Source organism: Arachis ipaensis, chromosome B3, assembly GCF_059453495.1.
Source record: "Arachis ipaensis isolate K30076 ecotype BB chromosome B3, ASM5945349v1, whole genome shotgun sequence".
Taxonomy (NCBI): domain Eukaryota; kingdom Viridiplantae; phylum Streptophyta; class Magnoliopsida; order Fabales; family Fabaceae; genus Arachis; species Arachis ipaensis.
Genome location: NC_142438.1, coordinates 45333674 through 45350487, shown reverse-complemented (window position 1 = coordinate 45350487; position 16814 = coordinate 45333674). Strand labels below are relative to the sequence as shown.

General features: G+C 33.6%; 1 protein-coding gene and 1 non-coding gene across 2 annotated transcripts; both read left to right on the top strand.

Annotated features, from left to right (window-relative positions):
- The first annotated feature begins 455 nt into the window (after positions 1–455).
- On the top strand, positions 456–563 carry LOC148570484 (small nucleolar RNA R71). The gene has a single exon (XR_015880324.1). It is a non-coding gene; the product is annotated as a small nucleolar RNA R71 (small nucleolar RNA).
- Positions 564–10600: 10037 nt separating this feature from the next.
- On the top strand, positions 10601–14042 carry LOC107634420 (putative zinc transporter 8). Its single transcript, XM_016337928.3, has 4 exons — positions 10601–11347; positions 11664–11813; positions 13270–13669; positions 13897–14042. The coding sequence occupies exons 1-3, from the start codon at positions 10682–10684 to the stop codon at positions 13573–13575; spliced, it is 1122 nt and encodes a 373-aa protein (XP_016193414.1). The 5' UTR covers positions 10601–10681; the 3' UTR covers positions 13576–13669; positions 13897–14042.
- The last annotated feature ends 2772 nt before the right edge of the window (positions 14043–16814 follow it).

Genomic DNA, 16814 nt, shown 5'->3' with positions numbered 1-16814 from the left:
TGATCCTTCCATGAGAAATTTGGATGATTTTTCCATGATGAGTTATAGGTGTTTCCATAAGGTTCACCTAAATAATTTACCTCTGCTATTGCAGGGTTCTCAGGATCATAAGCTTCTTCTGCATAAGAAGCCTCTTGAGTACTGTTGGATGCAGCTTGCATTCCATTCAGACTCTGAGAAATCATATTGACTTACTGAGTCAATATTTTATTCTGAGCCAATATGGCATTCAGAGTATCAATTTCAATAACTCCCTTCTTCATAGGCGTCCCATTACTCACAGGATTCCTCTCAGAAGTGTACATGAACTGGTTATTAGCAACCATGTCAATGAGTTCTTGAGCTTCTGCAGGCGTTTTCTTTAGGTGAATGGATCCACCTGCGGAAGTATCCAATGACATCTTAGATAACTCAGACAGACCATCATAGAATATATCCAGGATGGTCCATTCTGAAAGCATGTCAGAAGGACACTTTTTGGTCAGTCCTTTGTATCTCTCCCAAGCTTCATAGAGGGATTCACCTTCTTTCTGTCTGAAGGTTTGAACATCCACTCTAAGCTTGCTCAGCTTTTGAGGAGGAAAGAACTTGGCTAGGAAGGCCTTGACCAGCTTATCCCAAGAGTTCAGGCTATCCTTAGGTTGAGAGTCCAACCACACTCTAGCTCTGTCTCTTACAGCAAAAGGGAAAAGCATGAGCCTGTAGACTTCAGGATCTACTTCATTAGTCTTAACAGTATCACATATCTGCAAGAATTCAGTTAAGAACTGAAAAGGATCTTCAGATGGAAGTCCATGAAACTTGCAGTTCTGCTGCATCAGAGAAACTAATTGAGGTTTCAGCTCAAAGTTGTTTGCTCCAATGGCAGGAATGGAGATGCTTCTTCCATGTAAATTGGAATTAGGTGCAGTAAAGTCACCAAGCATCCTCCTTGCATTATTATTATTTTCGGCTGCCATCTCCTCTTCCTGTTCGAAAATTTCTGAAAGGTTATCTCTGGATTATTGTAATTTAGCTTCTCTTAATTTTCTCTTCAGAGTCCTTTCAAGTTCTGAATCTGCTTCAACAAGAATGTTCTTGTCCTTGCTCCTGCTCATATGACAAAGAAGAGGGCACAGAAATAATAATAATAATAATAATAATAATAATAATAATAATATGGATCCTTTATACCACAGTATAGAAATCCCTTTGTGAGTGGACGAAAAGAGGGGGACAAAGAATGTGATGTAAAGAAAGAAACACAACTGTGAGGAGGGCAGAGATGTGAGATGAGATGTTAGTAAATGAATAAATAAATAGAATAAGATGGGAGAGGGAGAATTTTCGAAAATAATTTTTGAAAAAGAGTTAGTGATTTTTGAAAAAAAGTTTTTTTTGAAAAAGGTTAGTAGTTTTTCGAAAATTAAAAACAAAAATCAGAATAATTAGTAAATTAAAAAGAAATTTTGAAAAAGGGGGAAGATATTTTTTGAAAATTAGAGAGAGAGTTAGTTAGGTAGTTTTGAAAAAGATAAGAAACAAACAAAAAGTTAGTTAGTTAGTTGAAACAAATTTTGAAAAGATAAGGAGTTAGGAAGTTAGAAAAGATATTTTGAAATCAAATTTTTGAAAAAGATAAGAAGATATTTTTGAAAAGATATAATTGAAATTAATTTTGAAAAAGATTTGATTTTTAAAATCACAATTAATGACTTGATTCACAAGAAATCACAAGATATGATTCTAGAACTTAAAGTTTGAAACTTTCTTAACAAGTAAGTAATAAACTTGAAATTTTTGAATCAAAACATTAATTGGTGATGTTATTTTCGAAAATTTGATACAAAAATAAGAAAAATATTTTTGAAAAATGTTTTTAGAATTTTCAAAAATAACTAAGAAAATTGAAAAAAATTTGATTTTTGAAAAAGATTTTGAAAAAGATAAGATTTTTAAATTGAAAATTTGATTTGACTCATAAAAACAACTAGATTTTAAAAATTTTTGAAAAAGTCAAATTTAATTTTCGAATTTATGAGAGAGAAAAAGGGAAAGATTTTTTTTGCTTTTTGAATTTTTAATGAAGAGAGAGAAAAACAAGAAAAATGATGCAATGCATGAGAATTTTAGATCAAAACATGTGATGCATGCAAGAATGCTATGAATGTCAAGATGAACACCAAGAACACTATGAATGTTAAGATGAACACCAAGAACATATTTTTGAAAAGTTTTTGATGCAAGGAAAACATGCAAGACACCAAACTTAGAATTCTTTAATGCTTAGACACTAAGAATTCAAGAATGCATATGAAAAACAAGAAAAGAAACAAAACATGTAAATGCAAAGATCAAACAAGAAGACTTACCAAGAACAACTTGAAGATCATGAAGAACACTATGAATGCATGAAAATTTTCGAAGAAAAAAAAAATGCAAGATGCACATGCAATTGACACCAAACTTATAACATGACTCAAGACTCAAACAAGAAACACAAAAAATATTTTTGATTTTTATAATTTTCAAAAAATTTTTTTTTCGAAAATTATTTGTAAAAGAAAAAAATTAAGGATTCCAAAATTTTTAATATGAATTCCAGGAATCTTGCCATGTTAGTCTAAAGCTTCAGTCCAGGAATTAGACATGGCTCACTAGCCAGCCAAGCTTTCAATGAAAGCTCCGGTCCAAAACACTAGACATGGCCAATGGCCAGCCAAGCTTCAGCAAGATATCAGAATATACTGCTCATTACTTATCAAATATGTAACTTGCCTCTATGCTGAGGGTTTGGAAGCCTCAGTCCAAAAGAATTTAGACATGGCTTTGCAGCCAGCCAGGCTTCACATGCTTCATGAAACACTAGAATTCATTCTTAAAAATTTTGAATAAAATTATAAAATTTTTGAAAACATTTTTATTTTAAAATTTTTTTTTTCGAAAACAAGGGGGAAAATTTTAAAAGATTTTTGACAAATTTTTTGAAAAGAAAACAAAAAGAAAATTACCTAATCTGAGCAACAAGATGAACCGTCAGTTGTCCAAACTCGAACAATCCCCGGCAACGGCGCCAAAAACTTGGTACGCGGAATCATGATTACACTTTAATTATGTAAAATTCATTGCTCTTTCTTTCCCTGGAAATGGCGCCAAAAACATGATGCCAAGACCATGGTTCACAACTCCGTGTAACTAACCAGCAAGTGCACTGGGTCGTCCAAGTAATACCTTACGTGAGTAAGGGTCGAATCCCACGGAGATTGTTGGTATGAAGCAAGCTATGGTCACCTTGCAAATCTCAGTTAGGCAGATATAAATTGATAATGGTTTTTTCAAATAATAATTAATAGAATAGGGATAGAAATACTTATGTAATTCATTGGTGAGAATTTCAGATAAGCGAATGGAGATGCTTTCGTTCCTCTGAACCTCTGCTTTCCTGCTATCTTCATCCAATCCGTCTTACTCCTTTCCATGGCTGGCTTTATGTGATACATCACCACTGTCAATGGCTACTTTCGGTCATCTCTCGGGAAAATGATCCAATGCCCTGTCACGGCACGGCTAATCATTTGGAGGCATCACCCTTGTCAATGGCTTCATCTTATCCTCTCAGTGAAAATGGTCAACGCACCCTGTCACGGCACGACTATTCATCTGTCGGTTCTCGATCATGCTGGAATAGGATTTACTATCCTTTTGCATCTGTCACTAATGCCCCGCAATCGCGAGTTTGGAGCTCGTCACAGTCATTCATTCATTGAATCCTACTCGGAATACCACAGACAAGGTTTAGACCTTCCGGATTCTCTTGAATGCCGCCATCATTCTAGCTTACACCACGAAGATTCTGGTTAGGAGATCTAAGAGATACTCATTCAGTCTAAGGTAGAACGGAAGTGGTTGTCAGGCACGCGTTCATAGGGAATGATGATGATTGTCACATTCATCATATTCAGATTGAAGTACGAATGAATATCTTAGAAGCGAAACAAGATGAATTGAATAGAAAACAGTAGTACTTTGCATTAATCCTTGAGAAACAGCAGAGCTCCACACCTTAATCTATGGAGTGTAGAAACTCTACCGTTAAAAATACATAAGTGAAAGTCCAGGCATGGCCGAGAGGCCAGCCCTCAAACGTGATCTAAGATAGCATACAACTGATCAAAGATCGCATACAACTGATCAAAGATACCTAATACAATAGTAAAAGGTCCTATTTATAATAATCTAGCTACTAGGGTTTACAGAAGTAAGTAGTTGATGCATAAATCCACTTTCGGGGCCCACTAGGTGTGTGCTTGGGCTGAGCTTGAGTGTTGCACGTGTAGAGGTCTTTTCTGGAGTTGAACGCCAGCTTTTGTGCCAGTTTGGGCGTTAAACTTTGGTTTTGGCTCCTTTTCTGGCGCTGGACGCCAGATTTGGGCAGAAAGCTGGCGTTGAATGCCAGTTTACGTCGTCTATTCTTAGCCAAAGTATAGACTATTATATATTTCTAGAAAGCCCTGGATGTCTACTTTCCAACGCAATTGGAAGCGCACCATTTTGAGTTCTGTAGCTCCAGAAAATCTATTTTGAGTGCAGGGAGGTCAGAATCCAACAGCATCAGCAGTCCTTCTTCAACCTCTGAATCTGATTTCTGCTCAAGTCCCTCAATTTCAGCCAGAAAATACCTGAAATCACAGAAAAACACACAAACTCATAGTAAAGTCCATAAATGTGAATTTAACATAAAAACTAATGAAAACATCCCTAAAAGTAACTAGATCCTACTAAAAACATACTAAAAACAATGTCAAAAAGCGTATAAATTATCCGCTCATCAACGACACAGCATTTCAATCTTTTAAAAATCACCAAATAACCCAAATCACACAATTGACTTATGCTCAACAAGTTATGCCTTAAACCATTAACCAAAAAGACATCATCAATGAAAGTAGAGTGATTATTACCTACTTTTCTAACAGCCACAATTTTACCTTTTCCGTCGTCTCCAAAGGTCACAAAGCCTCCATCATACTTGTTTAGTTTGATGAAGAAAGTTGACCTTCCAGTCATGTGCCTTGAGCATCCATTATCTAAGTACCACATATCCTTTTTGTTCTTAGATGCTCGGCAAATCTGCATTAAAACTTTAAGTAACTTTAGGTATCCAAATTAATTTAGATCCTTTGAAGTTAATCCACCTTGGCTGCCCAAGTGCATTGAAGTTACAAACAACATTGTAAATTTGGTTTCCTACTATTCTTTTTTCAATGAAGCATTGTGAGTATGAATGACCAATTTTCTTACAATTAAAACAATGATTTCCTGATTCTTGTTGCTGAAATTGACGTGAGTTATGATGTTGGAAATGATTAACTGCTGAAATTTTCTGATTTTTGAAAGAGGTGCATTTCTTTTGACAAAATAATTTTTGTTATGATTGTTTCTTTTTGCAAAAGCATTCCAACCATAATTTTTGAATGAGTTTTGGCTTTTTGAAGATGAGGTTCTATTGTTAAATGTTGTTTTTTTTAATGTAACCTCATTGGTTGGAACATAGCCTAGATCTGACTTGTTAGAAACAGTTTTGGTTCTTGAAGACAAAGCATTTTCATTTGAAAAGGAACTTCCAGATTTTTCTTCATGTATGGGAACATGTCCCAAAACAAATTTACCCAAGTTGGACTTAGTTTTTTATGAAGATGCCAGAAATATTATAGGAGATCTATCAAAAACAGCATCATCATTTGTCACATATCCTAAACCAGATTTTTCAAACAATGGTCTTTGACTTGCAAGTAATTTGTCCAAGTTGCTAGAACTTTGAATAAATTTTGCTAAGTCACCATTCAATCTTTTAATTATTTCATTTAGTCTTTCATTTTCAACAATGAGCTCTTGAGAAGGATCCACAATGTGCTTTCCTTTTAGTTTTTCAAGTTCAGATTTTAGAAATCTGTTTTCTTCAATAATATCCAAAGAACATTCAGTTTCCTTTACCTTTTCTCTCAAAAAATCATTTCAGCTTTTAACATTTCTTTTTCAGATTTACATTTAGTGTATTTTTCAGCAGTTTTGAAGAATTTTTTGTGAGATCATCAATTATAACGTGTAAATCATCTATGGACAAGTCATAGTAATTTACCTCATCAAGTTGATCTTCACCAGCCATGAAGCAGATTTTATCTTCACTTTTGAAGTCTTCTTCCTCATCCGAATCATTCTCAAGATCCTCCCAAGATGCCATGAGCACTCTTTTCTTTTCTTTCTTTCCTTTTTCTTCCTTCATGAGCTTCGGACAGTTGAGCTTAAAATGTCCAGCCTCCTTGCAATGATGACAAATCACCTTGCTCAAGTCCTTCTTGTATTCCTTTGAGCTTGACCCTTTGTACTTGCCTTTGTTCCTCATTATCCTTCTGAGTCTTCTAGCAAAAAATACAAGTTCATCATCTGAAAAACCATCACTAGACTCACTCTCTTTTTATTCTACTTTTTTACCTAAGGGCTATTCCCTTTTTTCTTTGAGTTCGGGTTTTTGTGTGTGGCTTCATAGGCAAGGAGTTTTCTTCTCAGCTCATCATAGGTTATAGGGCTTAGGTTATTACTCTCAGGTAGGATAGTGGCAATTGTTTCCCATTCCTTTGTGAGGCTTCTAAGGAGTTTTCTCACTAGGGTTTGTTCTGAGTAGGTTGTACCCATAGCATCAAGGTTGTTGATTATGATTGAGAATCTCTCAAACACTTCATCAATGCTTTCTTCATCCTTCATATTAAACATTCCGTACTCTTTTTGCAGCATATCAATCCTCATTTCTTTGACCTATTTAGTGCCTTCGTATGTAACCTGGAGTTTCTCCCAGATTACTTTGGCTGTCTTGCATCTAGACACCTTTCGGTACTCTTCAAAGCTGATAGCACAGTGAAGAAGGTTGATGGCTTTTGCATTCAGCTCTATTTTCTTCTTGTCGTCATCATTCCATTCAGTTTGTTCTTTTGGAGTCACCACTCTATCAGAACTTATTTTTGTTGGAATCTTAGGGCTACTCACAACAATCTTCCATATGTTGTAATCAATGGATTGAATGAAGATCCTCATCCTCTCTTTCTAGTAGGCATAGTTCTTCCCGTTGAAGAATAGAGGCATGTTGTTTGACTGGCCTTCAGTTAGAGTATATGTAACTGTGGTTGTGCCCAAGTTGTTCGCCATTGGACCTTTGCTCCAAGCGCTGAAGCTTGATTCTTGAGACCTTGGCTCTTGATAGCAATTGAAGGTTGCAGAAGGCATAGAGAAGGGGGTTGAATCTATGCATTTCTTTTAATTTAAATAAATAACCCTTTTAAAATAAAATTTCAGTCTGAATCTGTTTGAACTCAGCAGCAAAAAATTTATGAGATAATTTTATTTTGTCTCATGAATATCAGAAAATAAAACAAAGAAGGGAAGAGAGAAGATGACACTATCATGTATCCTGATTCAGTTGACTTGTGCAATGCAACCTACATTCAGTCTCCACCACAACTGTGGTGGAATTTTCACTATAGTTAAAGTATTACATACACCAATTCCACAGGATTGACACAATCCTTTCACTCTCAAGTTCTAACCTAACTTGACTTGGTTATGCTAATACCTAACTCTTCACTTTTAGTACTCACCCAACTAAGAAAGGGGTACCTCACTGGTACAAGATACAAGACACAAAACCAACCTAAAGAAATCTGAAATCACTCTAGGTTTTTCTCTCAAGTGTATCACTCAGCCTTTTAACACTCATTGGCTTTTACTTGAGCTTTCTCATTCAGCCTTTTACCACTCAAGAAATTACAGAAAGATATACATTAAAAATGAAATTACAATCTGTAAAATATGAAGGAGATTAATGCTTCAACAGCCTCTTTGCTATGTGATGAACCAGATTTGCTTGCCTCTGATTTAGTTCCTCATTCTGACGGAATGCTCCTTTGACTAGGAAACACTGTCCAAGTTGATGAACTTTCGCAGAGAAGACTTCTCAGAACATGAATCTTCAAACCCCTGGTTCTTTCTCCTTGCTTTAGCAGAAACAAAAATTTTTCTTTTTGTATCTCCTTGTATGTTGTTGAGTTGCATCTACCAAGTTAACTCCTCGAGCTGTGTGCTACACCAGCTTAACCGTTCCCTTTTTCTTGACCGAATGACTCAGAACGACAAAGAAAAAAATTTTCAATGGCAATCCCACATCTGAACCCTTGAGATACTACTTGGTCCCCAAGAAACAATCTTGGCCTTTGATTCACAGTAGTGTATCTCAGAAATCACTTTTTCCATATATCTCAAAATAAAGTAGTAGAGAGTTGGAGAAGGAGGGAAGAAAGCAAGATGCATGCAAAAGGAAATAAGTTACCTTTAACTTCTACCGTAGCCTAAGATGGGTAGATTTGGGTGATTAAACTTTTGCCTTTTCTAATTAAGCTTTCTCTTTCTTTCTTCTTTAATGAAACAAGCAAGAGGAACGAAACTCTCTCTCTTTTCTCTGTGTCTGACTGAATGAGAAAAAGGTGAACGTTACTTTGGAGACAACACTATGGAGAGATCAGCTTGAGAATTGCCTTAGGGCTTGGATCATGCCCGCTTACCATACAACCCATGTGATTTATTTTTTGTTTGGGCTTTGTTTGTTATTGTTATACTTTGTGAGTGCTTCTTATTTTTGTTAACTTTATTTGGGCTGTAACAAGTTAAGTTTTGGCCTGCATCACTTTTTTTTTTTTTTTGGTTTCCCACGGTATCCCCCAACCCGGTAGGTCAAGGACTAATCCGTCGCGGTACTGAGCTCCATTTAAGGGTTTGCCGCTGGCCAATGGGTTGCTGCATGCACAAGGCGGGATTCGAACCCCCGACACTTGCTTAAGCGGACTAGTGAGCTAACCACTAGACCAACCCAACTTGGTTTGGCCTGCATCACTTTAAACAAACATCATCAAAACTGATTGGGTAATTAGCCCAATAAAATTAATGTTTGTCATCATTAATTATGTTAGTTAATTTCTTAACTCAATAGACATACAGTTTAAATAGATAAAGAAAAATTAAAACAAAGACTTACAAAATGTCATTTACTCTCTCTTTCTCCCTATATATGGATAGGAGAAATATTTGAAATAATAAAATTTATTATTTTTTATCATTACTTAATTATCAATTTAATTTATCTAGTTTAGTTCTTTTTAGTCTAATAATTTAATAACATATTTTATCTCATATTTTTAATATTAATGGCTAACTAATAGCCAAAAATAATAAATTTTAATAACTCTTTAATATTTTTTATATCGATAATATTAGAAAGATAAAAAATAATTAATCTAAATAATCTAAATTTATTGTATTTAATATTTATTTATTATATAATGTATTAAATAAAACTAAAAATAATAAATTTTGATCGTTTTTAATTAATATTTTTTAGTCCACAAATTCCTGTGTATATATTATGTATGTTTTGAATATGTATGAGAATATGCTCCAAACAATAAATACTCAACCATTACTTAGCCAATAGCTAAAGCAACTCGAACAAATAATTATAGGAAAACACATTCAAATTCGATGTTACTCACAATTTTTCTCTCTTCCATTTATTTTTTAAGAAAAAAAAATCTAAAAATCCTCCAACATTCATATCAAACCAGAAGAAAATCTTGAAAAAAAATAGAAAAAGATAACTCCCTTCCCCTATCCCCTATCCTATGCCCTCTCCGGTTCAGCCCTTTAATTTCGCTTTCATCGCCTCTTCCACAGATCAGGCACATTTTTATTATGCTAGATAAGCTAATAAAAATTATAGTTGTGCAGGAAGAAATTAATTGTTCTGTAACTTTTGAATGGCAAGACGTGACTAACCTTATTCATCGGTTTCAAATCATGTTACAGGTAACAATGTTCTCTTTATTTTAATATAATTGTGAAAAAAATTTTATCATTAAAAAAAATAAAAATTTATAAACTCAAAAAATTAATCATCATATATTTGTATAAAAATATATATATTATTTAATTTATTTTTAATATATATTATATTTTAATATATATTATTAATTTAATAATTAATTTTTTGAGTACACCGAATACATATGATTAAAAAAAGGGAAAGTATGAGGAGCCAATGGAATATTTATATAATGTGTACAATGGAGGTTTAAGGAGTATTAGAGATATAATCATTAGTGTTACCTTTTCCCATCAGCTGAAGCTTTTGGGATGAGTGGTATCATGACATGGTATTAAAGCGCTAGATCCGAAAGGTCAAGAGTTCGATCCTTTATGAACCCCAAAATCAATTTAGGATTTAGGAAGATGTTTATTATCGCTAGTACTCGGATGGTATGTTCATTTTGTAACTCAATTTCATTGTCTCCCTAGCGGGATCCAAAAAAAAAACTACAAAGTTGTGTTGAGATATATATGCCGAAACAAAGAAGGCGCCAGAAATTTGTTAGGAAACAAAGTATACACTAGCATCAACCTCACTCCTAAAATTTGGTCAAAATACCTCCTCAAAGTCTCAAAATACAACAACAGATACACTTTTTAAACCTAGAGTAATTTTCACTTTTTAAACCTAGACTTATAAATTGGTCATTCTAAAGTTTCACCAAACCAAAGCACTATATTAATAGCTATAACAACTCATAATTTCTCTCTAATTCTCATTCTCTCACTTACAATTATGGCTACTACACCAATAAATTCAAACCTCCTCTACAAGATTATTATTGTTATTTCCTTCCTTGCAATCACAACTTGCCCGGTTGTCTCGGCCGAGGAATGCGCCTCGAACCACCAAGAAGCATGTCACAACCGGAGCGAGGCGCTCAAGTTTAAAATAATAGCAATACTTGCAATTCTAGTGATGAGCATGATCGGCGTAACGCTGCCGATGCTCTCACGCGTTGTGCCCGCAATTCACCCAGACCGTGACCTTTTTGCGTTAGTGAAGGCCTTTTCCTCCGGTGTCATCCTCGCCACCGGTTACATGCACGTATTGCCGGACTCATTTAATGACCTCATGTCGGACTGCTTGCCGAAAAATCCGTGGCACAAATTCCCATTCACTACATTCATCGCCATGTTTTCCGCTGTTTTCACCCTCATGGTGGACTCTTTCTCCAACAGTTTCTTTAAGAAGAGAATCCTTGCTTCTTCTTCTTCTACTACTACTAGTGATTTTTTCGAGAAGAACATTGAAGTTGATGGTGGTTGCCGCAATGAAGTGAATAAAGAATTGGAATTGCTTAGTCATGGTCACACTCACGGTGATGAGATTGAACACGGAAATGGAAACACGAAAGTTGTGAGTGCGGAACAGTTGCTACGCTATCGTGTTATCGCTCAGGTTAGTTATCTTAGTTGGTAAACTACCAAAATAGTAGTAGAAAGCTTATACCATTAACAAAAAAAGAACTCCGATAAATATAAGTGATAAATAAGTTTTCGAAAAAATTATAAATAATGATAACAATAATAAAAGAATATCATATTTTGTTTATAAGTGACAAATAATATTTTTTTGTTATATGCATGTAGCACTACTAATCTTCATTTTATTATTGTTGTTGGTGGTGAATTTTGAGCTTGTGGGTTATGTTTATTATTTATTGTTTAGTGTATGAATTGTGAGATGTAGTTGTATGTATATAAAACGTATGCAGGTGTTGGAGCTAGGGATTGTGGTGCACTCAGTGGTGATTGGTTTGTCAATGGGAGCTTCAGATAATCCATGCACAATTAGGCCTCTCATTGCAGCACTCTGCTTTCATCAATTCTTTGAGGGAATGGGCTTAGGAGGCTGTATACTTCAGGTTTAATTTATTAATTACCGATATATATCTTTATTATATTTTCTTATGTTAAAAAATTAACTACACCAAAAAATAATACTAGTTAATTTTATTAAAATCAAATTTTCTTAACTACTAATAATGAACTAATAAAATAACCAATGAGTTATAACTCAAATGGCATAGTCTCCCCATACTCAATTAAGAGATTGCGGGTTCGAGTCTTTTATCTTTGATAAAAAAAAAATAATGAACTAATGAAATAGTTAGAAAAGTTTGTTCCTAGTCATTCTCCTAACAACGATAATTTTCTATTTTTAAATATATACATAAACTAAAAAAATAATTAAAGAATGTTAAGGTTACAAAAAATTGAATCCAAATTAACAAAATTATATTAATATTTTTTCACGTATTCCATTAATTTTAATATTTACCAATATTCTTTTCTTAATAACTTAGTTCAATCATGTCTTTGTGTAAATGCATAATTAAAAAAAAAAGATATTAAATATTGTCACCAATGTTTGTTTATTTTGTAAAATGATATTTTTTTTTGTCTCTCTATTTTCATTTATTGTATTTTCTAGTTTTACAATTTTAAAAGTGAAAAATTGAGAATAATAAAAACAAAATTTTTTTATTGTTACATATTTTATTTTTCACAGTTCTCTAAAAATAAATATAAAACACTAAAAATAATTTAATCAGTATGTTAAAAGTGATAAAATATATTAATGCTTATATTTGAATGGTTTAATCCTAGTAATTTAACAGTCGGGTAATATTGTTGTCCGTTTTTTATGGTATTTAAAGAATAAAAAATAATAAAAAAAATATTTAAAAGTGTAATATTTACTAACATAATAATTATGATAAGAGTGAACTATCATTTTGGATTCTCATTTTTTAACAAAATGACTTTTAAATGAATGAAATAACATTTTGATCCTCCAAAAATAATCTTAATTTGCAAAATACACTAAGAATAAAAAAGCATACTCAAAAAAAAAAAACTTTAGAGGTCGAAATGTATGCTTAGAAAAAAGATATTTCAGCTTTTAAATTTAATAATTTTATTTTAAGTAAATTCTTTTTGAAATCCTTTTGGTAAAAACATAAATACTAAAAAAATATTCTATATATTGAATGTTAGGTAAGTTTTCTGTACGTACCTTCTAAACAATTTCTACATGTTATAACAAAAAAAAATGCATGAGTTGTTTTTCCATTATGAAAAAATACTGTATTTTATCAAATTGAGACAATTTTTCCAAGCTCAATTTTATTTCTTTTTTTTTTTTTTGAAGATTATGTTGTCAAATATTAAATTATTTGAGATGAAAATTATGATTTGCTCACTAGTGATATTTAATTTTATGTGAAAATAAAATGTAACTAAGAATTATTTAATATATAAATAGATACCTATCTAACGAATATATATTTCTTTTTCATTATCTTTTTTTGGTAACAGGCAGAATATGGGATGATGATGAAGTGCATTATGGCATTCTTCTTTTCCGTGACAACTCCATTTGGAATCGCATTGGGGATAGCTTTGTCGAAGACGTACAGTGAAACAAGTCCAACCTCACTCATAGTTGAAGGTGTTTTGAATGCTGTGTCTGCAGGGCTTCTCAATTACATGGCATTGGTAGAGTTATTGGCCACTGATTTTATGGGCTCAAGGCTTCAAAGTAGAGTGAAGCTTCAGATTTGTGCATATCTTTTTGTTTTTCTCGGAGCAGGAGGCATGTCAGTCATGACAATATGGGCATAGAGAAAAAAGAAATATTGTACGAAAAAATAAAGTAGAATTTTTAGAGAGGGATTGCTTTTTATCCTTTTTTTTCCTCACATGCATGTCTTCATTAGTTGACACGGGAGAAGCAGAAACAAAAGAAGAAAAAGAACAAGAGTTTTTGGATTTCATGGGTTATTTATTCTCTCTTTTTCAACGTTTGTGTGTGTGTCATCTTGGATTAACCTTATATATTATCTACAAGTAAATAATTTTTTTAGCCCTGGGATCTAGTCTAGAAAGACCTAATAGATGTTAGCTAAAAGATGCTCTAACATCTTTTTCATACTCGAACTCCAGACTTACGTCAAAGTGTTTGGTCACTTGTGGGTTGCCATCCAATCAAAGTATCATTGGCTTTCTTCAAATTTGGTTTTAAAGATAAAAATCATAGTAAATTTTTATTTTCTTCAAATTTAGAACAAGACAAACTCTAAATGTTCGAAGATATCACCTTTTCTTCTTTCTAATTAAACAGTCACTCAAAAAGAGTAGAAGTGTAGCCTAAAAATTCTCTTAGTCAAGACCCAACCAAATTGAAAAAAACAAAAACTAAATAAAGTACACATCCATTAATAATAAGTGATATAGTAACTTTGACTTATGATGAGTTTAGAAAACTTGAAATTATTGTTATGATCAAACATAATTAAAAATGTTAATTAAAAAAATTGTTAACTTAATATTTGCTTCAAATTATTTGGCTGATGGATTTTGTTTAGTGTACAGATTTTGATTATTGGGCCAAAAGTCACATAAGTCCAAATTGATAAATGAATTAATTTGCTTTGATTGATCCAAGTTGCTGAGACTTGAATTGAAGTTAAGTCCAAACCCCAGACTCATTTTGATAAAACAAAATAATGAAGAAAATGGCTCAAAGATGCCATACATTGATTACAAAACAAAAGGAGTCCAATTTGTTGATGCACAATTCGATTACCTATTTCATGGGTTATGGAATTCAAAATTTAATTAAATAAAGCACAAGCATTGGTAACTGAAAGAGAAAATTAAATTGAGTTAATTACATTGATGGCTCCACACGTTACTCCACTCCTTGGAAAATGTTAGTAACATTTCAATTTCATTTAATTTCACATTGAATGCTTTTTTCTTCTCTCTCTTTGTTTCGGTCATTTCATTGTCAGAGAAAAAGATAGCAAGAGCAAGTTATCAGAGATACAGTGAAGCTATGAAGAAGCAAAAGACTAGGATGAAGAAGGTCATTAAAGAAAAAGGAAGATCTGAAGCATAGTGTGGCTAAGATCTTTGTCACTGAAGGAAATATTTCAAGAAGAAGCTTCAAGATCCTCATGCCTAGAATAGAAGCAATCGGCCTCGGTCAGAGAAGAAGATCTCTGTGAAAAAGCTCGTTTCCATTTTTGTTCATCCAAGACAGAAGGTAGCTATTGGAGCTACGTTGAGGAAGGAGCAAATATGGAAAGGAAGGAGCTGTAAAGGATCAAAGATTCATCAAAGGTCAGAATTCATTCTTGGGGACAAAGTCAAGATGAAAGGCTCAGATTGATGAAGTTTGATGAGAAGGGATGAGAGAGAGGTACATGCATGTTGATTTGCTTTCGGTTTTTCCTCTCTCTTCTCTCTGTCCGAACCGGCTATGTGTTGGAGAAGATGTTAGTGGCTTGGTTGAACTGGTTTCAACCTTGGAAGCTTCCCCTTCTATAATAAGAGTGAATGGCCAAGGGTTGAGACAAGAAAAGTAAGCATAGAGTTCTCATAGCTATCCGAAGCTAACAGAGTTCTTTTCCTTCAATGAGTTTTATTTTGTTTTCTTTTCTTTAGTTTTGTCTGTCTGAGTCTCATGGTAAAAGGCAAACAGAGTGAGGTTTGTAAGAAAAAGCCAGTGAGAAAAAAAAGACAGAGAAAGCAAAATTAAAGAAAAATCCAGAGATATTTAAGGGTTCCTTTGTACATCTGTATGTTGTGTTTCACGATCCTGTGGAGATTCCCTTGCAAGTTGGGTTAGCACTTTACGATTAAAAGCTTGGTAGGTATCCAAGTCAAGTTCAGATTTGGGGATAAAATCTAGATTTGTCCCAGATAGGAATGGATAGTTTCTAGGAAAGAATTGGTGTATGTAACTGATGATTATAGTGAAATTTCGTCACAGTTGTGATGGAGACTAGATGTAGGCTGCATTGCACTTAGCAGTTGAACCAAGATACTGGGTATGATTCTCTCTCTCTCTTCTATTCCTATTCTATTTCTGTTGTACTGGAGACAAAATTAAAAATATCTCCTAATCGGTTACAAGATAAAAAGAAAATGTCTCTTGACTGGTTATGAGACAAAATGTAGAAATATCTCCTAAAGCTCTTTGAAAAAGAAGAAATTAATATATAGCAAAAAGGGGCTAAGATTCAACCCCTCCTTCTCTTAGCCACTGATTACCATCAATTGGTATCAGAGCTTGGTCTCAAAGAGATCAAGCTTTGCATCTTGGAGAAAAGATCCTGATGGCAACTAATAGTGGTTCAAATCTGGTGGCCTATACTCTGACGAAGGGCAGTCAAGCAACAGACTTCCATTCTTCAATGGAAAAAACTACAATTACTGGAAAGAAAGAATGAAGATTTTTGTTCAATCTGTAGATTACAGACTTTGGAAGATAATCCTGAAAGGTCCACAATTTCTAACCACTACTGGAGCCGATGGTGTGGTTACTCTCAAAGGTGAAGCTGATTGGAATGATGATGAGAAAAAGAAAGTAGAGCTCAATGCCAAAGCGGTCAACTTGCTCAACTGTATTGTCAGCTTCGAGGAATACCGACGAGTATCACAATGCACAACAGCAAAGAAAATCTGGGACAAACTTTAAATTACTCTTGAAGGCACAACTCAAGTCAAGAGACCAGAATAGACATGCTGAATAGAGAATATGAAATCTTCTCAATGAAGGAAGGAGAGACGATAGATGAACTGTTTGAAAGATTCAACGTCATCGTCACTGGCTTGGATGCTATGGGGATCACATATTCTGAATCTGTGTTTGTGAGAAAAATATTGAGATGTCTCACAAAACAGTGGGAAACCAAAGCAATAGTGATAGCTGAAAGTAGTAACATTGATACTATGACCTATGATGATTTGAGAGGAAATTTACTTGTATTTGAAAACACATATTTAAAAAAAGATACAAAAAAAAAAAGAAATTACTCTCAAATCTATTACTGAACCTCTGGAAAATGAATCTA